Source organism: Bubalus bubalis, chromosome 3 (assembly GCF_019923935.1).
Source record: "Bubalus bubalis isolate 160015118507 breed Murrah chromosome 3, NDDB_SH_1, whole genome shotgun sequence".
Classification (NCBI taxonomy): domain Eukaryota; kingdom Metazoa; phylum Chordata; class Mammalia; order Artiodactyla; family Bovidae; genus Bubalus; species Bubalus bubalis.
This window is the reverse complement of record NC_059159.1, coordinates 36,109,136-36,134,215: the sequence shown is the minus strand read 5'-3', so window position 1 is coordinate 36,134,215 and position 25,080 is coordinate 36,109,136. Positions and strand designations below refer to the sequence as shown.

At 52.3% G+C, this 25,080-nt stretch overlaps 2 protein-coding genes and 1 long non-coding RNA gene across 4 annotated transcripts; 2 read left to right on the top strand and 1 right to left on the bottom strand.

The window, feature by feature from the left end:
* Positions 1–9,163: 9,163 nt before the first annotated feature.
* On the top strand, positions 9,164–15,771 carry SLC2A4 (solute carrier family 2 member 4). Of its 2 annotated transcripts, none has more exons than XM_044939357.2 (11): positions 9,164–9,436; positions 10,712–10,828; positions 10,938–11,110; positions 11,199–11,323; positions 11,447–11,562; positions 11,658–11,820; positions 11,907–11,944; positions 12,282–12,386; positions 12,537–12,638; positions 13,109–13,312; positions 13,860–15,771. In XM_044939357.2, exons 1-11 carry the CDS (start codon positions 9,404–9,406, stop codon positions 14,061–14,063), a joined length of 1,380 nt encoding a protein of 459 aa, XP_044795292.1. In that variant the 5' UTR covers positions 9,164–9,403; the 3' UTR covers positions 14,064–15,771. The 2 variants fall into 2 exon arrangements, with proteins under 2 accessions (XP_044795292.1, XP_006060217.1); XM_006060155.4 differs by having other exon boundaries at positions 9,167–9,436; positions 11,907–12,094.
* Positions 15,433–21,423, bottom strand: YBX2 (Y-box binding protein 2). The gene is made up of 9 exons (XM_025280711.2): positions 21,102–21,423; positions 20,381–20,444; positions 18,930–18,963; positions 17,999–18,088; positions 17,132–17,416; positions 16,859–16,962; positions 16,419–16,596; positions 15,911–15,995; positions 15,433–15,814 (listed from the first exon to the last, which is right to left on the bottom strand). Exons 1-8 carry the CDS (start codon positions 21,376–21,378, stop codon positions 15,945–15,947), a joined length of 1,083 nt encoding a protein of 360 aa, XP_025136496.1. The 5' UTR covers positions 21,379–21,423; the 3' UTR covers positions 15,433–15,814; positions 15,911–15,944.
* A 52-nt stretch (positions 21,424–21,475) lies between these two features.
* Positions 21,476–23,269, top strand: LOC123332659. The gene is made up of 2 exons (XR_006549594.1): positions 21,476–22,077; positions 22,894–23,269. It is a non-coding gene; the product is annotated as an uncharacterized LOC123332659 (long non-coding RNA).
* The last annotated feature ends 1,811 nt before the right edge of the window (positions 23,270–25,080 follow it).

Genomic DNA, 25,080 nt, shown 5'->3' with positions numbered 1-25,080 from the left:
GAGGTTGGGTCCATTCCAGAGTAAGGTCAGGGAGACCTACCTAGGAAGGGACTGTTAAATAATGAGCCACCCAGAAAGGCGTATTATAGGCATAGGGAACAAAAAGTGCTACGACCCTGTTTCTATTGTCCCTTTGAGACTTGTATTAACTTAAAGTAGAATTGCTCCACCTCAGCACTATTGTGTTTGGGGCCAGATAAGTCTTTGTTATGGGATGGTTCTGTGCATTATAGGATATTTAAAAGCACCCTGAACTTCCCCACTGATTTGATGCCAGTATCCTCTCCCACACCCTAGTGTGACAATCAAATATGTCTCCAGAATAAACAAGGTCCTACTGTATAGCACAGGAAACCATATTCAATATCCTGTCATAAACCATAATGGAAAAGAATATATATATATATAGTCACTGCTGTATAGCAGAAATTAACACAACATTGTAAATCAACTATGCTTCAATAAAATAAATTTTAAAAAAATCATTGTCTCCAGAGATTGCCAGATGTCCCAGTGATGAGATGGGTCCCAGCCTAGAACCACTGATTTAAAGTATCACCAGTCAGCATCGCTGTGAATTTCTTGCTCTAGAAACCTTTAAGTAAAGAGCTGGGTGTGAGGAGAAAGTAGATGGATGGTTGCAATTAGCCAGGGTTGGGATTTTGCTAAAAAGAGGGAAAAGGGGGAGTTCCCTGGTAGCCTAGTGATATGGACTCCAGGCTTTCACTACTGTGGCCTGGGTTCAACCCCTGGTCAAGGAACTGAAAATCCTAAAAGCCAAGCAGTGTTGCCAAAAGAAAGAAAGAAAGAAAGAGACAGAGAATAGAGAAGGAATTCTAATTTGCAAGAGAGTGGTTATGTGCTAGATTGTTGCTATAAATTGGGTATTAAGGAGAGCAAACATAAAAAGGAGTCAGTGGATAGTGAAAAACTCATCCAATCAATGGTTTTGAAGTCTCCGTAAAGTGAGAGAACTGGGGATACATGAATGGATGATCTAGAAGCCTAGGAGGTGATCATCAGAGGTGACAGGCTTGAATTCACTAAACTGGAAGAGGGTGTTTTTAGAGATAAAGCCTTGGGTAGGGGCCTGAAGATGGATTGAAAAGATGGTTGGAGATGAGACTGAGGGCTGAGAGGCCATGAGTAAATGGAGTGTCCTGGTGGGTTCTGAAGTCAACAACAATGATGATGAGAACATGGGTATAAAGAAGATGACAATGAGCTTGATCAATACCACAAGGAAGAGAAATAAATAGATTGTGCAAAGATTGAAAGGGTCAAAATAAAATTGATTTGCAAACGATATAATCACCTACTAGAAAATCAGATAAAAGCAACAGAGAGTCTGTCAGAACAATCCATGTTGTTCAGCAAGTTTGCTGTACACAAGATCCACCCACAAAGAGAGTCACTAGTATTTTACTACACCAGCAATAACTAATTAGAAAATATAATTTTAAAAATAACACTCAATTTGCATCACTGGCAAAAATTATAGAGCATCTTGGAACTAACCAAGTATTCATAAGACCTCAATGGAAGAAAAATTTTAATTCTACTAGATCCGTCTAGTCAAAGTTATGGTTTTTCCAGTAGTCATGTACGGATGTGACAGTTGGACTATAAAGAAAGCTGAGTGCCAAAGAGCTGATGCTTTTGAACTGTGGTGTCGGAGAAGACTCTTGAGAGTCCCTTGGACTGCAAGGAGATAAAACCAGTCCATTCTAAAGGAAATCAGTCCTAAATATTCATTGGAAGGACTGATGCTGAAGCTGAAACTCCAATACTTTGGCCACCTGATGTGAAGAACTGACTCATTGGAAAAGACTCTGATGATGGGAAAGATTGAAGGCAGGATAAGGGGAAGACAGAGGATGAGATGGTTGGATGGTGTCACCAACACGATGGACATGAGTTTGAGTAAGCTCCAGGAGTTGGTGATGGACGAGGAAGCCTGATGTGCTGCAGTCCATAAGGTCACAAAGAGTTGGACATGACTGAACGACTGCACTGAACTGAAAGAATATAGAAGATGAATGAATACAGAAATAGTCCATGCTCTTAAATGGGATGACTTAACATTATAAAGATATCAGTTGTCCCCAGAATAACATACAATTTGATACATTACCAAAAAAAAAATTCAATTGGTGTTTTTTTTTAAAGATATTAATAAATTTACCTTCAGATTTTTTGAAGTAATTAAAACACACACACACAAATAGTTAGGTCTTCACTGAGAAGAGTAACAAGAGGGGTCTTGCTCTTCCAGAAATTTAAATTTGCCACAAAGCATTCAGCAACAGTAACCGTATAGTATTAGTGCAAGAACAGAGAGATACACCAATGGAACAGAATACTAGAGACAGAGGTCAGTTCAGTTCAGTCACTCAGTCATGGCCGACTCTTTGCGACCCCATGAATCGCAGCATACCAGGCCTCCCTGTCCATCACCAACTCCCAGAGTTCACTCAGACTCACGTCCATCGAGTCAGTGATGCCATCCAGCCATCTCATCCTCTGTTGTCCCCTTCTCCTCCTGCCCCCAATCGCTCCCAGCATCAGAGTCTTTTCCAATGAGTCAACTCTTTGCATGAGGTGGCCAAAGTACTGGAGTTTCAGCTTTAGCATCATTCCTTCCAAAGAAATCCCAGGGCTGATCTCCTTCAGAAAGGACTGGTTGGATCTCCTTGCAGTCCAAAGGACTTTCAAGAGTCTTCTCCAACACCACAGTTTAAAAGCATCAATTCTTCGGCGATCAGCCTTCTTCACAGTCCAACTCTCACATCCATAGGTACTTACATGTATATCAAAAGCTCGTGCTGTATGGTGAGTCACTTAAGTGGTGTCTGACTCATTTTGACCCTGTGGACTGCAGCCTACCAGGCTCCTCTGTCCATGGAATTCTCCAGGCAAGAATTGCAGGGAATTGTCCAGGCAATTCTCTCTGCCATTTCCTTCTCCAGGGGATCTTCCCAACCCAGGGATCGAACCCACATCTCTTATGTCTCCTGTATTGGCAGGTGGGTTCTTTACCATTAGTGCCACCTGGGAAGCCCATATCAGAAGTGGACATGTGGTAAATGTGGCGGCAATATGAGAAAAATATATTGCATCCCTAACACCCAAAACAAGGATGAACTCTAGATGGATTAAAAAGACCTAAACATGGAGAAGAAACTGCCAACCCACTCCAATATTCTTGCCTCGAAAAGTCCATGGACAGAGGAGCCTGGCAGGCTGCAGTCCACTGGGTTACATGACTGAGCATGCATGTGTGAGGAGGGTAGAGGGAGATGGATTGGCAGCAATAAACTGGTAGAACTAAAAAAAAAAAAAAGACCTAAATGTGGGGACTTCCCTGGTGGTCCACTGGTTAAGACTCTGTGATCCCAGTGCAGGAGGGGCAGGTTTGATCCCTGGTCAGGTAGCTAAGATCCCAGCTGCCATGGTACAACGAAACAAACAAAAATGTAAATCTAAAAACTATAGTTCTTAGAAGAAAAGGTAAATTTTGATGCAAAAATGGAAAAGAACACATGCAAAATTTCAAAATCACAAATCCTAAGGGGAAAATTGGTCATTTTGATGATACTAAATTTAAAGATTTCTGCTAAATGAAGTTCACCAAAGAAAAATTAACAGGCAGACGATAGAAGAAGAGAAAATATGTGCAATATCCAAATATGACAATGAACTAATATTATTTGTTTAAATCTCTTGCCAATCAACAGTAAAAATACTCCAAGAGAAAAATGGGCGAAGAATACGTGGAAGGAATTTGCCAAAAAATAGAAAGCCAAAATGCTAACAAGAGTTTAAAGGGATGCTCCAAGCCATAAGTAATCAGAGAAAACTGAAATACAATATCACCTTTCACCTACTGAACTGACAAAAATTGACAAATTCTCATTTATTTAAAATCTCATATAGTCCATTCTGATGGATCCCCTGGAGAAGGGAATGGCTACCCACTCCAGTATTCTGGCCTGGAGAATTCCATGGACTGTATAGTCCATGGGGTCGCAAAGAGTTGGACACGACTGAGCAACTTTCACTCACTTCATAGTCCAATTCTGGATTTTAAAAGACTGACCATCTGAAGTGCTGGTGTGTGGAGGAACTGGAACTTTTAGATATTGTGGGTGGGCAAGTAAAGTGGGACAATCACTTTAGAAAACAATTTGGCCAATTCATAAAAAGTCACACACTACTGCCTGTTGCTAAAGTTTCCCAAAGATGCAAGAAAAACAGTGTCCTGGCACTTTTTGTCTGTCTGATGGTGGCAGCCCAGATTCAATAGGGGAATACAGGGACAGATTGTTTGCAACTCAGAAATGACCCTGTGAGCAGTAAAACCTGATTTACTGAAAAAAAAAAAAAAGAAGTTGCACACACACACCTATCATATAATTCACCCATCCTACTCTTAGGTATTTTCCAAGAGAAATGAAAGTACATGCCCATATGAAGACCTGTACTTAAATGTTCATGGCAGCTTTATTTGTAACAGCCACAAACTGGAAATAATGCAAATATCCATCAACAGGTGATGGACAATCTAACTGATTACTATTGATAATCAAATCAACAATATTTCACAATAAAAAAATAAACTCACAATACCCTCAACAACATACATGAATCTCAAAATAGTTATGGGAAGTAAAGAAGTCCAGACAAAAGGAGTAGAATCTGTGTGATTCTATTTGCATAAAATTCTAAAAAATGCAAACTAGTCCCTCGTGACTGAAATCAGATCAGTGGTTGCCTAGGGGCTGACGGGAGGAATTACAAAGAGGTACAAGGAAACACAGAGTGTGATGGGTGTGTTCGTTATCTTGATTCTGGGGACAGTTTCAGAGGTGTATACATATGTCAAAACATCAAATTAGCTGTTAACTAGATGTATTGTGGTAATCATTTTGTAATATATACATATATCACTGTGTTGTACACCTGAAATTAAAGTTACATGTCAATAACACCTCAAGATAAAATCTTCATTTATTTATTTGGCTGCATCAGGTCTCAGTTGCAGCATGTGGGATCTAGTTCCCCAACCAGGGATGGAACCTCGGCCCCCTGCATTGGGAGCAGGGAGTCTTAGCCACTGGACCACCAGGGAAGTCCCAAGAAAAAATCTTTTGCTTTATCAAACTGTACATTTTAAGTATGTACAGTTTATTGTTTGTCGATTCTATCTCAATAGAGCTCTTCAAAAACCAAACAAAAACAATAAACTGTATCTACTTCTGTCTTTTCTAGGCACTATATGAGCATTACAGTATTCACCTTCATTAAAACCCTAAGATGTGGATACTATTATTATCTCCCTTCTCATTTTACAGATGAGGTAAATAAGGCACAAAGAGCTTAGGTAACTTTCCCAAGGGCACAAAGTTATTAAGTATCAGAGCTGGGACTCAAACTCAGGCAGTTCAGGCCCAGAGTCCATACTCTTCACTCGGCTGCTTTTGGGTGGATGCTGCCTGAGAGGGTGGTGTGGTAGTAGCAGAACTCTCCGGAACTCCTGATAGAAGTGGAGACTGTGATAGTCATTCTCAAAAGCAAGCCGGTAGTTTTTAGTCAAATTAGGTAGACGTATACCCTATGACTCAGCAATTCTGCTTATGGAGATAGATATAAATAAAGACAAAAACATAGGCAGAGGCAGAGACATAGCTCCATGTTCACTGCCACATTATTTGTTGTGGTTGGGAAGTGGAGGTGATATGGGTGCCTATCAGTGGGATGACTGACATTGTGGAGCATTAGGCAATGGTACATTATGCAATGAATCAATAAATTATGCAATGAAATAATTATGAAACCATCACTTGGATAATCACAGAACATGAATGGGTTTTCAAAACATAGTGCTCACTGAAAATGAGTAAGATCAGACTGAAAGATATAAACAGATGCTGTGTACTGGGTTGTGCTCAGTTGTGTCCAACTCTTTATAACCCCATGGACTGTAGCCCTCCAGGCTCCTCTGTCCCTGGGATTTCCCAGGCAAGAATACTGGAGTGGGTTGCCATTACCTTCTCCAGGGGATCTTCCTGACCCAGGGATCCAACTCGCATCTCTTGCATCTCCTATACTGGTAGGCAGATTCTTTACCACTGAGCCACCTGCACATAAAACAATTCATATTTTGCAAGAGTACAAAAAAAGGGAGCCTTAAATGCATTGGGATGGTGGGTTTTTGAGAGAAGACAAATGAGAAATGGATATGGAAATAAAGGATAATTTTTAAAATAAATATAAGACATTGATCAGTGAGTATCATGTACCAAGAACTGTGCCATTAATTCAATTCTCTGTACCTGAGATCCTCATATATTGACAAAAACAATGATGGGACAAAGGGAGGAGATGGCATTGCTGGAGCTCAGGGGTCCAGTGTTTCCCTCTAGAAGCTGAAAGTGAAGTGGGCCTGAAGTAGGAGCTGGAGGCAGAGAGAGTGAAGAAACATCCTGGCTTTCTCCTGCCCTCCAATCTCTCACCTCCTATGGGCTATATCCAGTCAGAAGACAGTGAATATGGGAGCTTGAAAACAAAAGCCTGGAAGGATCAGCTCCCCATGTCATAGGGCAGAGCTTAGAAAGGGCTACAACTGGTTCTGAGATCAAATGAGCCAAGGGTTAATTTCTAAGCAAGATGAACGCACACATGCTCCAATGCTAAATGCCCACTGTGTCCTGTGTCTCATTTCTTCCCTTCCCATCCTCTCGCAATTAGTCTCTTTCTCCCACCTTCCCAGACATTTTTATCCCTCCCTCCCAACTCTCCTTATTCCCATTGTCTCTTCTACTCCCCATCACCTTCTCCTTTCTTTTTATCTTCTTTATCTAGATCTGACTTGCTTTCCTTGATTCTACTTTCCCTGGGGCTTAAACTCCTAGAAGCACCAGAACAAAGCATCTGAATGAGACTGGGAAAGTTCCTTGACCCATGTGCCAGGAGACACCCCAAGGCCTGCACTCTATCTGCTACCCTGACTTATCATCTGCCTCCAACCTGTGCCTCCCTCCAGTTCCCTTTTTACCTCTTGGCACCTTTCTCAGCTTTCCCTCTCTCCCTGCCCTCTTCCTTTCATGGCATTCCAGCATCCCTGGTTTTCCTTCTACCTTCCCAATTACCTTCCTTCTCTGCTTCCAACAATCACTTCTGCTCCTTTTTATTCATAAACAATTTGTTCCCCTCAACTAGCAGACTTTAGTTCTTCTACTTTAGTTCCTCTTGGTCAGGTATGTGGAGCCATTTACCAAAGCGTTCCCCCATTCATGACTGTTCCCCAGTCCATATTCCTGACCATCAGGAGCAGACCCTCATTTCATTCATTCAACAAATAAATATTGAGTGCTCATCCTGGGTGAGCTGGGTGTTGAGGATACAGAGGTAAACAAGATGATTATCTGTCCTCGGGGTTAATATACAGAGAAGAAATCATGACAATGTACTATATGGGGACACATGGTTTTCTGGAGCAAAGCCAAGGAAGGTATCACAGGGACAGGGGCGGGGGCGGGGGCGGGGGCAGTTTTTCAGAGGATGAATGGGAGTCCTCTGGTATTCCAGACTAAGGGATTATTAGTAGCCACCAAGAAGTGAAACAGTGCAGTGTGTTCTGGATACAAGAAATAGTTAGGAATTGACTAAAACTTGAGGGGAGGGGATAGAATGTGAGGCAGAGATAGGAGGAAAGGCAAGAGGTTTTGTTCACTCTGAAAGGGGGTTAGAACTTGACAATTGGCAACAGAGACTTCTGAGGGGAGAGTGAGGAGGTTGAACTCTTTTTGAATTGTACTCTGCCCCTCCTTTAGGAAGAGGAGCAAGAAGACTAGGCAGGGTGATGGCTGTCTGAACCAAACTGGCCACAGTACAGGTGGAAAAAATCAGATGAATATGAGGGTTTAGGAGGTTAAAACACCAATACTGGAAACTGGATAAAAGTCGGGGGTGCAGGAGAGGAGGAATCAAGCATGATTTCCTCTTTCTGATAGGAGTGACAGGCTGGCTAACAGGACCGTTCACTGGGATGAGGAAGTTAGCAGAAGCAGGTTTGAACATGCTGATTATGTGAACTGCCCACCCAGGTGGCAGCTGAACACTCGGATCTCAAGCTCCAGAGAGAGGCCTGGGCTGGAAGCAATGAAAGCCTTAAAGATGTGGAACGAGCGGGGACAGTGGGCCGCAGACCACCCCGGCCAGATCCGCTGCGGATCCGCGCTCTCCCTCCAGGTGGCACTAGAGCCCCGTGTTTCTGAGTCCCGTTCTTCACAGCGCGCGCTGTCGGTGCTCAGAGCGTTCTGCTGCTGCTGCGGGGACTTGCCAACTCTAGGTCACGCCCTCCTCGCTGGGCATTCAAACCTGGAACGACCTCCAGAGAGCGTGTCCAACTCGTCCACGCGGCCAGCACATTCTTGGCGGCTCAGGCACCTCAGGGCTGGTGACGTGGTTCGTGTGGCCACCTGTCCCTCCGGCCACCTCCAGGAACCAACGTGGGGAATGAGTGTAGGGGAAGGGCCAGAGAGGCAGTGCTCCGAGCACGGATGCATAGAAAGACGACCCCCGAGGCCAGACACCTGAGCCGCTAGGAACGGAATTTCCTGTGCCCCGGGTCATCTCCGCGTGGGAAGCCTGTCGCGGATCCTTTAAGGCTCCATCTCCCTGTCCTCCCCCGCCCAGGACAGGCTGGGACACCCGGGACCTGACATTTGGCGTCTCCCAACGTGGGAGCTAAAAATAACCACTGTGGGTTACTCCAGGCCATTGCTCTGCACCCACCCCGCGCGCCGGCTAGCGCTCGGTCTCGGGCCGCCCGAGTTCTCTCCCGGGCAAGTGTACCTGGCCCGTCCCCTCCCATCCCGTGGAAGTCGCTTCTTTAGCCCCGAACCTCGGCCGGAGGGCGGAGACTTCACATGAAGGGGAACAGGGCCTCCAGGTTTCCCAGGACCCTGTTCTCAAAACTTGCCGGCGGCAGGCTGGCGGAAACCCGAGGGGCGTGTCTCACCGGGCACGCTGAGGGGCGTGGCCTCGCTGGCCTTCCCCACAGCCGGTGCCAAACTCTCAGCCCCAGGCTCAGGGAGGGGCGTGGCCTGCTGGGGTGTGCGGGCTCCTGGCCAATGGGTGCCGTGAAAGGCGTGGCCCTAGGGGCTGCGGGGGCTGCTCTTCGGGTCTTTTCCCCCCAGCCAAGCTTCGCCAGATTCCCGGGAGCTGCTGTCTGGCTCCTGGGCTTGTGGCTGCGGATCCCGCCAGACTCGCACTCCTCACAAAGCTCCGGGACCCCCATCACCCCCGCGTTCTCCGCCCACCAGGCTGGGGTCGCAGACCCCCCAGTCGCCTCCCCCTCGTCTACTGCAGCTCCTGCGTCTCCAGTTCCTAAGACAAGATGCCGTCGGGCTTCCAACAGATCGGCTCTGAAGTAGGGTTTAGCATGAGGGGGCGGGACGGGGACAAGGGTCCCGCTTTTCTCGGGCTGGGGTCGCGATTGGGGTCAGCTAGGGGGCGGTCCTTGCGCAGGCGCAGGGGGTGGGGTGGGGGACTGGCTATTTATACCCCAGCGGGACAACCCGTGACTGTCAGATTCCAGTCACTCCAAGAGGAAGAATGAGTCTGGGGGATCATTGTGGGCAAGAACCACAGCTGGATTCTGCGCGTCCTGGGTTCGCCCTTTTCTCTAGTTCGCGGCGCTTTGCGCCGGAATCGAGGACTTCCTGCCCTCAAGAAAGCAGATTCAGGCTAGTCTTGCCCTCCAGGAGCTGTCCGTCTGTCCCGGCTCTCCCGCCCGCAGTTTTTCGAAGACCGGAGATGCTCCGTAGGTCCACTCCAACCCCCACTCTTGGCAGTCCTCCAGGACGCTGAACTTTCCCTCGGCCCTACGGTTGGTGGAGGGGTAGAGGGGAGTGTCAGCCCTCCCTCCCCCAGCTCAGGTTTCCTTTTGGAGACAGTCTGTGCCGCCAGCGGTCAGCCACCAAGGCTACCGCCCCTCACACCACCTTCCCGCCCCCATCCCCTGCGCAAGGCTCGCTCAGGCAAAAGCCAGCATGGCCCCCTGCCCTTTGTCGCAGCTTGGAGGGGGAAGGGAGGAGGCCGGGGCGGAGACAGAGAAGGCCATAAGCCAGGAGGAATGACCGCGATGTCCTTTTGGGAATTGTCCTTCTTGAGCCTATTGGGGGCTTCCAGGAGCCCGCGGAGAGAACCCGCAGATGGAAGAGAAGAGGACAGAGACTGATGATGCTAACACACTTGTTACTTTATAAAAGCAGCACTGTTGGGGCCACTCAACATTCAGTTTTGATTTTCACACTTTAACTTGACAAGGAACATCACCCCTATCTCTTCAGTTCAAAGTGAGGAAGTGACTTACCTAAGGTTGCACAAATCTGAATGGGGGTCTCTTAATGCCAAGCCTGTCCCAAGGTTAGAGAGGAATTGTGAGACCCAGGTTCTCAAATGTTTCTCTGCTTGCTGGACTCAAACATCAGTTTCTCCTTCATGCCCTGGTACTCTTGGGTTCTTCCTGCTCTTGTTTACACTGAGATCTTCGATTGATTCCTAATATGGGTCCACTTTCCCTCATCCCACACGTTGGATGAAACCCAGCATCTTTAGACTCCTATTGGGCCTGGGCCCCTGGAGGAAGGAAAGATGGCACAGTTCCATGTGACATGTCTCCTCTCTGCTTCTGCCTGCCCAGGATGGGGAGCCTCCTCGGCAGCGAGTCACTGGGACCTTGGTCCTTGCCGTATTCTCCGCTGTTCTTGGCTCCCTGCAGTTTGGCTACAACATTGGGGTCATCAATGCCCCCCAGAAGGTGAGGGGCTACAGTTGGCAGAGTGGGGTGCCCAGACAAGGTGGGGGGGTGGGTAGTGAGCAGAGAGGGAAGAGTCTAGCAGCTAATCACTCCTTTGCTGTGCCCCCAGGTGATTGAACAGAGCTACAATGAGACCTGGCTGGGGAGGCAGGGGCCTGAGGGACCCGGCTCCATCCCACCAGGCACACTCACCACCCTCTGGGCTCTCTCCGTGGCCATCTTCTCTGTGGGTGGCATGATCTCATCCTTCCTGATTGGCATCATCTCTCAGTGGCTGGGAAGGTATGGGGCTGGAGGGTGAGGGTGGAGGGACAGGAAGGGAGCCAGAGCATGGGTTCCTGGACTCTCACAGCCCCACTCTGTCTGCCAGGAAGAGGGCCATGCTGTTCAACAACGCCCTGGCAGTGCTGGGGGGCACCCTCATGGGCCTGGCCAAGGCAGCTGCCTCCTACGAGATGCTCATTCTTGGACGGTTCTTCATTGGCGCCTACTCAGGTACCCACGGGCACTGTGGCCCTGTGCAGGGCCTTGCTGTCCTTCACTAACCCTGGCCTTGGGGATGGGGGTGGGGGGCGGTGGGCAGCTGCCCTGAGAAGCTCTCTTCTTCCCTCTGCTCAGGGCTGACGTCGGGGCTGGTACCCATGTACGTGGGGGAGATTGCCCCTACTCACCTGCGGGGCGCCCTGGGGACACTCAATCAACTAGCCATCGTCACTGGCATCCTAATCGCTCAGGTGACTGGGCCTGGCTTCCTGGGAGGTTGGGCAGGGGGTTGGGGCTCTGGGTACAGGCTGAACATCCTGCCCTCCTTCCCTGCCTTCTCCCACAGGTGCTAGGTTTGGAGTCCATGCTGGGCACAGCCACCTTATGGCCACTCCTCCTGGGCATCACCGTGCTGCCTGCCCTCCTGCAGATGGTCCTGCTGCCCCTCTGCCCAGAAAGCCCCCGCTACCTCTACATCATCCGGAACCTGGAGGGGCCTGCCAGAAAGAGTGAGCTCCCGTGCCATCCTGCGGGCACCTGTGCCTCTCCCAGGCCCTCTGCCTGCCCTCTCAGGCTTGAACCCCCTCACCTCCAGGTCTGAAGCGCCTGACGGGCTGGGCCGATGTGTCTGAGGTATTGGCTGAGCTGAAGGAGGAGAAGCGGAAGCTGGAGCGTGAGCGGCCCCTGTCCTTGCTCCAGCTCCTGGGCAGCCACACCCATCGGCAGCCCCTCGTCATCGCCATTGTGCTGCAGCTGAGCCAGCAGCTGTCAGGCATCAATGCGGTACGGGCATCAATGCGGTGTGGACGCAGCCACCTCCAAGAGGGGCAGGGTTAGGGAATAGCCCCAGAGGAAGGAAGAAGGGAGCAAGCCCCTGCTTCGTTAAAATTCAGAGTCAGTCCAGCTTGGTGTGGCTTCAAGGGAGGAAGGAACATCCTTGTCATCACCTTTTCTTCTGGCCCACTTCTAGGTTTTCTATTATTCAACCAGCATCTTTGAGTCAGCGGGGGTAGAGAAACCAGCCTATGCCACCATTGGAGCCGGTGTGGTCAACACAGTCTTCACCTTAGTCTCGGTAACTGCTGGCCTCTGGAAGGGTCCCACCGTTGGCTTCTGGACATAACTGGGTGTCCTAAAGGTCCAACCCTTGGTTGACCCCAACCACCCAATCCCTCCCACGTCCCAAGCCCTGAAGGCCCCTGGCAAGCCCTGACTCTCTCTGCAGGTGTTCTTGGTGGAACGGGCTGGGCGCCGGACCCTCCATCTCCTGGGCCTGGCAGGCATGTGTGGCTGCGCCATCTTGATGACTGTGGCTCTGCTTCTGCTGGTGAGGCCTGAGAAGAGGGAGGGGACCAGCCTCCCAATCCTGGGGAACTGCCCCAAGGGGCTCTGTGGACAGCCAGGGTCATTCCTCAACATACATGCCTTTGACCTTGGGCCCAGGCCGTGTGCCAAGACCATGCCCCTGAGGGACCCAGGCTGCATGCATTTCCTCCTGCTCTAGAAGGACACTGTAGCATTAGCCTGGCAGCCAGTGGGGAGAGCCCCTGTCAAACCTCAAGGACAGTAATTCCTAAGAACCCAGCTCTAGAATCATGGGGGAATCGACATAAGATCCTGAATCAGCACAGGGCAGCCAGCTGAATGTCAAATGCTTGAAGGCATGTTCTAACCTAGGTGGCAGGTCCCCTGCCTGTGAATGGCTGGTAGGGTCAATGCCAGTTTCCTGGGTGGAGGGCAAAAGAAGATCCTGAAAGACCTGACCTGAGTTCTCCACCCTCCCTGCCCGGCCCCCAGGAGCGGGTTCCAGCCATGAGCTATGTCTCCATTGTGGCCATCTTTGGCTTCGTGGCCTTCTTTGAAATTGGCCCTGGCCCCATCCCCTGGTTCATCGTGGCTGAGCTCTTCAGCCAGGGACCCCGCCCAGCGGCCATGGCAGTGGCTGGGTTCTCCAACTGGACATGCAACTTCATCATCGGCATGGGTTTCCAGTATGTGGCGGTAGGTCCCCTGCCCCCGCCCCCATCTCCCACACCATCAGCCAGAGGAGGGCAACGTATCACTGGCCCAGATGCTTTCCACTCAGCATCCCCCCACCCCACCTCGCCCATAGACTGCTGGTTGGGGGCTCACTTTAGTGGACCACATGGGTCCTGAAGACCGCCTGCTCCACCAGAATCAAAGCAAAGAAGGGAACTGAGCTAGATGGAAAACAACAGAGCTGTCTTCAAAGCCAACTACTGGCATAACTTACTTAGGAGTAAAATTACAAACTTCGTATTAATAGTGCAAATGGCTAGGAATCCACCTAGTGCAGTAACTCAGGATGGAAAGAGAGGGAAAAACCAGGAGAGATGGGGTTCATAAAATTCTCTTTTCACTAAATTCTCCTGGCAATTTCCATTGCCCACCAAGGAGCCACCTGCTTCATGCAGTGTCCCAGTTCCCTGTGAGGATCTTTGGCCCCAAGCCAGTCCTTTAGTCCTGGCTTGCCCAAGGCCACCCGTTCCCTCCCCTCTGTCAACACCTCTTTCTCCACTTGTCCCAGGATGCTATGGGTCCCTACGTCTTTCTTCTATTCGCGGTCCTCCTGCTTGGCTTCTTCATCTTCACCTTCTTAAAAGTGCCTGAAACCCGTGGCAGGACGTTTGACCAGATCTCAGCCGTTTTCCACCGGACACCTTCTCTTCTGGAGCAGGAAGTGAAACCCAGCACAGAACTGGAGTACTTAGGGCCAGATGAGCATGACTGAGGGTCACACAGGGGTGGGAGAGCCAGTTCTCTCCACTTGCCCAGAGACCCCCCTCCTTTCCTCTGCAGCACTTTAACCCTCTCTTCCCCATTACTTCCAGGGCAGAGAAAACCCCTGCAGCCTGGTGGGATTGGGAAGCTGGAGGGAAGGGTGGTCTGAGCACCCCCTTATTCCCCTCGTGTGACTTCTTGGATTATTTGTGTTGTGGTTAGGCAGTGGCTGTGGGGTGGGTCAATCTCCCCTCCATCTCCTCCTTCTTCAGTAGCCATCCCCACCCCTCCTCAGCTCCAGAATACTTGTGCCCTGGCTAGTGAAGGGGGTTTACAGGGAGGAGAGACTCTAGGACTGACTTTCCAGTGGGGGTGAACCAAAGCCGAGAGCAGGACAGAAGCGAGATCCAGTTCCTGCCACCTTGGACTCCTCCCCCTCTGGCACTTCCTCGGAATTCTTGCCACAGACTCTGGGTGAAAGGGGAGGGGGGTCTGTCTGTCCCCTCCAGGGCAAAGGACACACCCCCTTCCCAAGATCTAATCTCACTTCTCACACAGCAGGCTCAGTCCTCTTGCTCAGCCTTCCAGGGTGAGAGGAACACGCATCCATCCATGGGGAGAGGGACAGTGGGCTCCTCTCTAGACTCAGGGTTCTGGGCTCCACCCCCGCTGCTCCCCAAGGCTGCCAGGTGGGGGCCCCAGCTCTTCCCTCCTCTCCCATCCTGGGAGGGTATTATACCCACAGGCTTTTGACCAACTAAGGGCAAGAGGGATTTGAAAGGCTGCCTGTAAACACTGGGCTGGGAGGAGCCTTCAGATATTTTTGTATATGTTTGAAAAAGCAGGGGCAGGGAGAAGAAACTGAAGGTCTGTTGTACTAAATGTATATATAGAGAGATCCGTATATAAAGTTACTGTATGAGATATGCATCCTGTCGTGTGGAGGCACTCCAAGACGGGCTGAGACCCAGGCCACAGCCTCCCCACCCCTGCCTCTTCTCCATCCTGCCTCAGTTCCAGGCCACAGAATCCTCTGGACTGGACGCTGTCACTCATGCCTCCACTTAAGATCTGGAATCATTGCCTTTGTTAACAGTAGTAAAGCCTCAGTAAGTTGATGCTGCAGGTGCCAGACCCTGCTCTTGGCAGTTCAGGAATCACTCATTCTACCAGGGAGGCAACAGTCCCATTTCACAGATGGGAAAAGTCAGTGTCCCAGGGATGAAGGCACTTCTGCAGAGCTGCACAGCTAGAACCGTGGGAACAAGGATCCAAGAGTAGGCCCTGCCTACGAACCCCTCTCCCTCCTGCCACCGTCAACAGAGCATTACCAGCAAGGCTCTGAAGAGAAAAGAGGCAGAGACCAAGACAACAGGAAAGCCCGTTTTTGTTTTTACTGGAGGCTCAGGTGGCACACGACAGTTCATAAAATGGCTTCAGAGGTAGGGGGAGCAGGGAAACAAAAAATAAACTGGGATGGGAAAGAAAAACAACCAGGAGGAGGGAAGAGCTGGCTGGTTCCTTCTCAGCCTGATTTAGGGGAGGGAGTTGATGCCTCTGAACAATAAGGATGGATCCCTTCCTTCAACCCTTGGTAAGGGAGAAAGGAAAAAAAAAAAAAAAGCAAAAGGCTGTTGCTTTGGCCCTCCTGAGTCTCAAGGAATGGGGGGAAAAGCCGGTGTTTTGATGTCACAAATTATGGGAAAGAGGGGAGGGAGGTGTTGGGTAGAATACAGGTCAGTTGGAAAAACTGGCAGATACCTGAGAGGAAGAGAGATGGAAAAGTCACACCAGAAACTTACCACCACCCAGCCCCACCCCCACCTCTGGGTACCCAGCCTGGGGCCTGCCACTCACCCGACGGTGGCTCTGGGTGTCCCTTGAGTTGGAATCACTCCAGTATGGTGGTTGGGGGGTCCCCACTGTTGATGGGGGCTGAGGTCTAGAGAGAACAAGGGTGGTCGGCTGAGACCCTCTTGTTCTTCAGGGCCCCCAGCTTCAACCTCTTGCACCTTTTCTCTTCCCGTTCCTCCCTCAATTCCCATCCACAGGCTGGTGCTGGGGCTCCAGCAGAGCCAAGGGAGTCTACAGGGGGTGATGTGGGCTCCAACGCCTCTGCTGGGCTTTCCTGGTGGGTGGGTTGGGGGATGGCTGCCAGGGATGGACCCGGCAGTCCTGGCTCTTGGGTGTCAGGCTGCCTTGAAGCCAGCATGAGTGGGGACAGGGCCAGGAGAAGGGGGGACAAAGAGAGTGGGAAGGAAAGGGAAAGGAAGACAGGAGTGGGGGAAGAAGGGACAGGGGAAAGTTGGCTCCAGGCTTTTCTTTCCTTCTCTGGCCCCCCACACGGACAGTCCCAGGTCCTCACCTCTGGGGCTGTGGACTGCCTGGGTCCCGGGGGCTGCTGCCGTCTCCGCTGGAAGTAGGGGCGGTTTCGTGGGCGCTGGGGCTCAGGTCGGGAGCCATCAGTGGGGCCTTGGCTGGGCTTGGTCTCGCCATCCCCACCTTCTGTGGTGGGTTGCTGGGGTGGCCTGGGGCGGAAAGGCCTGGGGCAAGAAGCGAGGACCCTGAAGGGACAGGAGCCCAGTGCAGACCACGTCCCTCCCTCCTAGGATCCCCCCAGCAGGGGCAGACTAGCCTGCCTTCCTTTCCCATCCCAGGGGTGCTGCTAACCCTGAGCACCTGGGCAGTAACGGCTCAGTGGCCCAGCCCTCCTGACCTCTGGCTTCAGGCCCCTCCCCTTCCCATCCCTGGGTCCCCACACTGGCTGGTGAAGGGGAAGCCAGGGCCCAGGAAAGGGAGTCTTACCTTCGGTACCTGGGCCGGAATCTGGGTGGGGGTATCCGCTCATCCCCCTGCTGCTGGTCTCCCTCCAACGGGGCTGTCTCTTTGGGTTCTACCCCGTCTGTGCCCTGGGGACATGCAAAGGCCGGGGGGAGCCGGGTGGCACCAGCTGCTTTGGTGTCCACAGCTCTTCCCAGCCCACCTTCCACCCTACTTCCTCTGGGCTCCGGCCTCATTAACTTCCACTCCTTTTCCAGGATGTGGGCATCTGGTTCCCATGTTGTCAGTCCCCCTCACCTCTATAGGCTGCTGCTGGTTGGGGGGCCGAGGGCCTCGCACGAAGCGCCGTCGGTAGAAGAAGGGTGGTGGGCGCCGTCGTCTGGGCCGCTGCCCGGAGTCTTCAGCACGCTCCCCTTCGCTGCCTGGCTCTGTTCCACCCGATGGAGCCTCTGCCACCATGGGTGGCGGGGCAGCTGGGCGGGGCCGGGGGATGAATCGGCGGAACCTGCGTCGGTTGGGGGCATAGCGGCTGCCCTTCACTGGCACCCCCCCAGGCCCAGTTACGTTAGCAGCTTCTGCGCCCTGGGGAGGAGGTGGGGAGGAACTGGTGAGAACCAGCTCCCACGACAGATGCACAACCTCCCAGTCTGGCTTGAATCACTGTCTTCCATCCTTCCAGGTAACTGCCCCCTCTCCAGCTCCTCTAACTTCTGGTTCTTTCCACCCTCCCCAGAGGAGCAGGGGCCAGTGGTGTTTGGACCCTTCTGGGAGGGGCCTCATCTGCAACTGGTCCTTTTGAAATAGCTGCCACTGGACCCTCATGAGGCTTAGCCTGGAGGTGTGGTGGGGATGGAGAAAGAGGGCTGGCAGCAGGGGAGCATCTCCTGGAGGGCTGATTCTGAGAGGAGAACATGGGCACAGGTGCCCCATGGAGAACAGACATGGGCCTGTTGAACTGCAGAGAGAGCCCTGACTGTGACAGGGGCACCTTCTTTAGGACACCCCTTGAAGCAGCCAGAGCCTTAAGGACGACAAGTTCTGCTTGAGAACATGGTCCTGGTCCCACAGCCTGTGCTGCCCGGGCAGAGCCTGGGTGGGAGTGGGGGGGGACCTCCAGGGCACCCTCCTCTGGTTTGGCGGGCTCTCCAACCGCAGCCCCCGAACCTTCTCTCCTTCCACGACATCGAACTCCACGGTCTCCCCATCCCCAACGCTGCGCAGAAACTTCCTGGGGTTGTTTCTCTTAATAGCTGTCTGGTTAAGGAAAAGCCAGGAGAAAGGTGAGAATGGCCGGGATCTCTCGCACCCCTGTGGGGCCCACCACCCACTTCCATTCTTTTCAAAATTTTACTTGTGAGCTGGGGCTGGAGTGTGAAGCAAGGAGAAGGCAAAGTTCAGCAGGGGAAAAGCCACAGACTAGGGGCCTTGGAACAACTGTGTAGTTACCACGGTCCCCAGGACTCACTCCCTCTTCCCCTGACCCCTCAGGGATTTCCAGAAGGGAAGCAAGAAACATGAACTCAAAAGCCAAACAAAAAGCCGATAGTCTTAAGTTACAAAGTGGGTAACACGTACTATGTTTCTTACCTCAGTCCCACTGAGCGCGCATTCCACCAAAGCAGTGGTTCTCAAACTGTGCCGGCATCACAATCACCTGGAGAGCTAGTTAAAACAGGCAGCTGGCCCCGCCCCCAAGCCTGACTGATTGGCTAGGTCTGGGGTGGGCCTGAGAATCCAGATGTCAGGAGATGCTGCTGGTGCGGGGACCACACTTTGAGAACCACTGCGCCCAAGTAGCGCTAGCCTGTGTCCTTTCCCTCGGACACCGCCTGTGATTCGTTCCTGGGATGTTCACAGGTCCCAGAAGGGAGTGAGCCGTGCCGTGCCCAGAGGGCAACAAGCACATTTCTTACAGAGACAACCCAACACAAGTGGGGCCAATGCAGTTAGTACAGCACCTGTGGGATGGATAGGGAACTATTTCCTGGTGGGAGGTGAAAGCTGGAGAGCCAGGACTTGTGCTGCTAAGAGGACAGTGGCAAAGACCATCAGGGAGGGCGGGTTCCTCCCCTCAGAAAGCCATCCCAGCTCTTACCTGGTGAACAAAAACATCCTCCTTGGTGTCATTCCTGCAGGACAGGATGGGGTGTTAGGTGATGATTTTGGTAAGGCACTCACCTCTGCTGAGGCCTCCTTAGCTGCCAATTCCCAAGACCTGTGGCCCCATCCTCTCTACCTTCCATTGCTGCTTGGGGTTAAACAGGGCCCAGAGAGTAAGACAAGAGCCAATAGGGCCCCCTGAAGCGGGTATGAAGAGCAGATCCCTAAAACCTCCATGAAAAACCTGGGCTTCATGAGGAAAGGGCTGCAGGGTCAGCAAAGGCACCTTGAAGGAGCTGGTTCAGCCTTTACCTGTGGAGCTCTCCACCCTCTCCACCCTCTACCCCAGGGCACCTTAGAACCTGGTAGTGCTGGGTGTCACTGTCCCAAGCCAACAACCCCTGCTCCCCAACCCACACGTGGAGAATTCCTCTCAGTCTCCTTCCTTCTGCAGTCAAGGAGGGAGTGAGTAGGGACAGGAGCAGAGGTGCAGAACACCTTTGAGGAGGGGAAAATGTGTCAAGAACTGGCTCCAAACAGCCCACAAAACTTTATTCTCAGCCTGGAGGTGAACCCCAGGGTCAGGCCCCCTCTCAGCACACCAAGAGATCAAGGGTGAGAAAGAAGATATTAGATCATTCTCTGTCACTACCTTGCCCATCACCCTAGTTTACGCTAGCACCCCAGTAGGGGGGTGGGTGTGAAGAGGTATTCCCTCAGAACCTCCCAGGAGTCCTCAGTTTCCAGAATTAGAGAAGGACCCTTCCCTAGAACAAGTGTTCTGGCTTTAAAGCACTTGGATCTGCACAAAGGTCAGCCTGCTAAGAGGGAACTGAGGCCTCCCAGGAGGGCTGGGCCGGGCAGGGTGCCTGGACTGGGGAAGGGCCCACTGAGGGAGACCTGACTCCGCTCAGAATCTGACACTGTGGCCCCTCCCAGTTTGGGGGTGTGGGGGTGCTGTAGAAGGAAAGCAGCAGCCTCAGGCTGGGCTGGTGCCTTCTTTCCTTAACCCCCACCAGACTCAGTCCCATCAGGTGGGGCATTCAGTGAGCTAACAGCTCTCTAAGGGAGATGAGTTATGAGAGTGCTATGTGCGCTGCTCGAAACAGGAAATGAGTGAGGATTCGGCCGGAGGCACAGAGAGCAGGTACATTCTGCCCCAAAGGCGGCGGCAAACTAAACCAGAAGGTGACACACACCAGCTGCGAGGATCAGAGCCAGATTTGCCAACTTCCTAGATCATTAACCCTCTGCTGCCCTTGAAGATGTGGAGAAGGTTTCGTCATGCCCACATCTGTGCTGTGGTTAAAGACTTTTAATCAGCATCAGCTGGACACTGCAACCATGTGCCTTGGTAGGGGTAGAGATGAGGCTGGGAAGGTGTCCAGTCTCATAGATCAGTTTGGAAGACACCCATTCCACCCCCTCCCTGGGTTCCTCAGATACCTGTTGATGAATCCGTAACCATTCCGCACGTTGAACCATTTGACAGTGCCCAGGACTTGGATTGCTGCCAGGCAGAGATGCAGTGGGGGCAGTAAGATAGGGGGAAGAGATGGAGTTGGACTCAGTTTTGGGACACTCCAAAATCTAACCAACCTATTATCTATTAAGCTAAACTTCATGCCAACCAGGTTTTACCCAGTAGCTCCAAGGCATTCTTACCCAATTACACTAAATGCAACCGCCCCTACAGCGGGGCTCAGGGTTTCAAACCTCTTCCGATTCTAAGGCATGCTTCTCACATCCTACAAATTTAGGCCCTTAACCTAGAAGCGGGTACTTACTTGGTCCACGAAGTTCCGCCCTCACGTCATAACTGGGGTCTCTCTAGCCCTCCTATTGTAAGGGTCACTAGTGCACTTGCGTCCCGGGCTCAGATATTTACCTAATACTAGCCCAAATCAACAAGATCAAGTCTCCCGCCCCGGGGGCGTGGTCAGACCCTAGCTGGACCGGCCAGCCACTCCTTCTCACCCAGGAAGACACTGCAGAATTTCCCACTAGGGAAACTCACTACGGTCCGCTGGTCCTTTGAGCCTCGAGCCGTACCGGCCTTCGGCTTTCCGGACCCCGCCGGGCTCCACGATGCCCCTCCCCCAGCCCGTCGACACCCCCACCCCCGCCTCCCCCTTAGAGCCGCCCTGGCACGCGCCCCGCCCCTCACCCAGCACCGGCTTGTCCGCCTGACTCCGGGCCGGGGGCGCGGGGGTTCCCGAGGCCGCCGTCGCCGGGTTGCCAGGGGTGCGGGGGCCTGGCGCCGAGGGGGTCCCAACAGCTGGGCCCGAGGCCGTTCCGACCCCGCCGCTGCCCGCCCCGCCGCCTGCTTTCTGTGGCTCCCCTGCGGGCACCGGGACCACCACCGCTACCACCCCTGCCGCCGTCGCGGGCACCGTCGCCGCGGGGGCCGCTGTCGCCACCACTGCCGCCTCCGCCTCGCTCATCCCGCCGGGTCCAGTACCGGCCCCCGCCGCCACCACCACCTCCTCCGCCGCCGCCACCGCCACCGCCCCGGCCCCTCCCCCTGGCTCGCGAACCCACCGCCCCGCTCGGTCCTCGCGCCCCGAGCCTAGCCTGCACGCCGGCAGCCGGCCCTGAACCGAGGCCAATCGTAGCCCGCAGCCGCGGCGCGTGCAGGCCCCGCCTCCCGACCACAGGCCAATCCTAGCGGAGCAACCCCAGGGTGCGCACGCCAGCCCCGCCTCCCAGACTTCGCGCGGAGGCTGCGGCCCCCGCCCGCAGCCTAGTAAGTACACCTGGGCCCCGCCCCGAGGCCATCACGTGACAGACCCAACCCAACCCATTGGCCGACGGCCGCTTTCCCCTCCCCCCCTCCGCCCCTTTCCACCGGCCGCGGGAAATCAAACGGGCTGGTCGCGCCCCAACCGCCACCTGGCCTCTACGCGAAGGGCGGGGCGAGGGCGCAGCTCCAAGGTTGCCCCTGACAACCCGGGCGGGGGCCTGAGCCCGTAACCTTGGTCCTGGCTGTGGGCGGCACGGCTCACTTCCACTCTAGAGACCACCTTTGCCCGCACACCGCCGGGTGTGGTTGCTTTCTCCCAGCCTGCCCGACCGTCTCCCTAGAGGATGCCCTGTACCCTGGTCTGTGGGATCAGCCCGCGGGGCCAACCAGACTTTCCCAGGTGATGGTTGCTCTCTCAAGCCGAGCACTCTCACACTTGTTGGGTTGTTTTTGACGTATGATTTACATACAGCAAAATGCACAATTCTTCTCTGAGTTTTGATAAACGCATTCATCTATGCAATCAACACCCTAATCAAGGTGTTTTTCCCTTGCTCTTGAACCCTTTCCGGGCAGGCCCAGACTCCTCACAAAGCATCTTTTCCACCGGAGATCAGTTTCAAGATCCACAGTACTGGGTGCTTTGGTCTCCGGCTGGGCCTCGCTCTCCATCTCCCTGCCCTCTCCCTGGCAGCTCCCTTTACCTTCTTTCTTTTATCCAACTAGCCAGACTCTTCAGACTCAAGCCGAAGTGACATAGATGTCTCTATAGGTGACTTCTTCAAGTACCATCTTATATATCACTCCTCACTATCACTTCATCCTTTACTTTTCTCATGGCATTTTTGGAAATAGAAATTGCTTATTTACATTATTCCTGCCCCCTCCGAAACTCTAGACCAGTGAACTCCTTGGCAAGAACTGTGTACTTATGTTTGACGCCTGGAACAGAGTCTGGCACAACATAGGCGCTCAATATTTCTTGAGCAGATAAATAGTCCCCATTCCACAGATGGGGCTTCCCTCATAGCTCAGTTGGTAAAGAATCCGCCTGCAATGCAGGAGACTCCTTTTCGATTCCTAGGTCGGGAAGATCCCCTGAAGGGAAAGGCTCCCCACTCCGGTATTCTAGCCTGGAGAATTCCTTGGACTGTATAGTCCATGGGGGTCACAAAGAGTCGGACACGACTGAGAGACTTTCACTTTCATTCCACAGATGAGAAAAGGCCTGGTGCGAGGTTTGCCCCGGGTTTCTTGGGAGCCCTGGTGTCAGGCCTCGGAGCCACAATCTCCCACCCAGAAAGATGCGGCTCCAGAGGTCTCTCCCGCCGAGGGCAGTCTCCCGACCCCAGCAGGACGCGTATTTTTAGCCGGGACAGCAAGCCCTGGGGCACCACACGTGCAGCCATGCGCTGCCCGGCCCCACGTGTGCTTCCCCAGTCCCGGAATACCACCCCACCCCGCCCCCGCCAGGCAGGCGTCCCCTTTCCAGCTGCGGCCGCTGCTTATCCCGGTACCGGCGCGCCCTCTGCCTGCCGCTTCGGTAGGCAGCGTGCCCTGGCTTCCTCTCTGTCCTTCCAACTGCTACCCAGCCCGCCCCACCGCTCCAGACCTCTCGTAGTTGAAGATGCTATTTGCCAGGGCATCGGGTCCCGAAAAACAGCCAAGATGCGAAAACAACTAAATCAAGTCCAGGATGTAAAGGATACAGAAATGACCACCCTCTTTTAGATTATTAAGGACCGACTTAGCTGTATCCTCCCTGGCTTCCCTGGTGGAGGTAGTGGTAAAGAACCTGCCTGCCAATGCAAGAGAAGCAAGAGACGCGGGTTCAATACCTGAGTTGGGAAGATCTCCTGAAGAAGGGAATGTCAACCATTCCAGTATTCTTGCCTAGAGAATTCCATGGACAGAGGAGCCTGGCGGACTACAGTCCACTTCAGTCTCAAAGACTGAAGCAACTTAGAATGCACACCCCGAGTTCCAGGAACAGGAGAAGCAGAAGAGCAAGCCTAGGGGAGGCAAGCAAGGTAACTCACAGTGTGACTCAGGTGTGACTGGTTAACTAAGGTTAGATGGTGAGAGAGAGGAAGCTCACAGGAAGTGTGAGCCCTGTTGGTAGTAAAATTGAAAACATCAGGAGACCAAGGGTGGGATGGTGCTACAGGAAAAAGACTTTTGGCAGACGAGGCATGAAACAATACGTAGACATGCAGCAGTTATAAACTCTCCTTCCCCTTGGATAAGAAGTAGCAGGTGCCACAGAGATTTGCAAATTACTATCCCTGTTCATGGAACAACAGACTGGTTCCAAATAGGAAAAGTAGTTCATCAAGGCTGTATATTGTCACCCTGTTTATTTAACTTATATGCAGAGTACATCATGAGAAACGCTGGACTGGAAGAAACACAAGCTGGAATCAAGATTGCCGGGAGAAATATCAATAACCTCAGATGTGCAGATGACACCACCCTTATGGCAGAAAGTGAAGAGGAACTCAAAAGCCTCTTGATGAAAGTGAAAGTGGAGAGTGAAAAAGTTGGCTTAAAGCTCAACATTCAGAAAACGAAGATCATGGCATCTGGTCCCATCACTTCATGGGAAATAGATGGGGAAACAGTGGAAACAGTGTCAGACTTTATATTTCTGGGCTCCAAAATCACTGCAGATGGTGACTGCAGCCATGAAATTAAAAGACGCTTACTCCTTGGAAGGAAAGTTGTGACCAACCTAGATAGCATATTCAAAAGCAGAGACATTACTTTGCCAACAAAGGTCCGTCTAGTCAAGGCTATGGTTTTTCCTGTGGTCATGTATGGATGTGAGAGTTGGACTGTGAAGAAGGCTGAGTGCTAAAGAATTGATGCTTTTGAACTGTGGTGTTGGAGAAGACTCTTGAGAGTCCCTTGGACTGCAAGGAGATCCAACCAGTCCATTCTGAAGGAGATCAGCCCTGGGATTTCTTTGGAAGGAATGATGCTAAAGCTGAAACTCCAGTACTTTGGCCACCTCATGCAAAGAGTTGACTCATTGGGAAAGACTCTGATGCTGGGAGGGATTGGGGGCAGGAGGAGAAGGGGACGACAGAGGATGAGATGGCTGGATGGCATCACTGACTCGATGGACGTGAGTCTGAGTGAACTCTGGGAGTTGGTGATGGACAGGGAGGCCTGGCTGCTGCGATTCATGGGGTCGCAAAGAGTCGGACACGACTGAGCGACTGATCTGATCTGATCCCTGTTCAGTTGAAGGGTTTGTGCATGTGGTTTTCCTGTTATTTAATTATTTTTAACTGCTGTAGTGAACAAGGGCTCCAGGTTTCCTCCTCTTTCTATCCCTCTCTTTCTGTCATTTTCTGCCCACCTGCAATCTGGCCGATCTTGTTCACTGTTAATAAATAAA

Bases quoted from the DNA above. Each gene is read 5' to 3' on its own strand.
- YBX2 (XM_025280711.2), bottom strand. From the start codon at position 21,378: ATGAGCGAGGCGGAGGCGGCAGTGGTGGCGACAGCGGCCCCCGCGGCG. The intron at 20,445-21,101 runs GTGAGGGGCGGG...TCTGCCTGGCAG, and splicing joins GGCGGACAAGCCGGTGCTGG to CAATCCAAGTCCTGGGCACT. The intron at 18,089-18,929 runs GTAAGAGCTGGG...TTCCTTAACCAG, and splicing joins AGGATGTTTTTGTTCACCAG to ACAGCTATTAAGAGAAACAA.
- SLC2A4 (XM_006060155.4), top strand. From the start codon at position 9,404: ATGCCGTCGGGCTTCCAACAGATCGGCTCTGAA. The intron at 11,111-11,198 runs GTATGGGGCTGG...TCTGTCTGCCAG, and splicing joins ATCTCTCAGTGGCTGGGAAG to GAAGAGGGCCATGCTGTTCA. The intron at 11,821-11,906 runs GTGAGCTCCCGT...CCTCACCTCCAG, and splicing joins GGAGGGGCCTGCCAGAAAGA to GTCTGAAGCGCCTGACGGGC.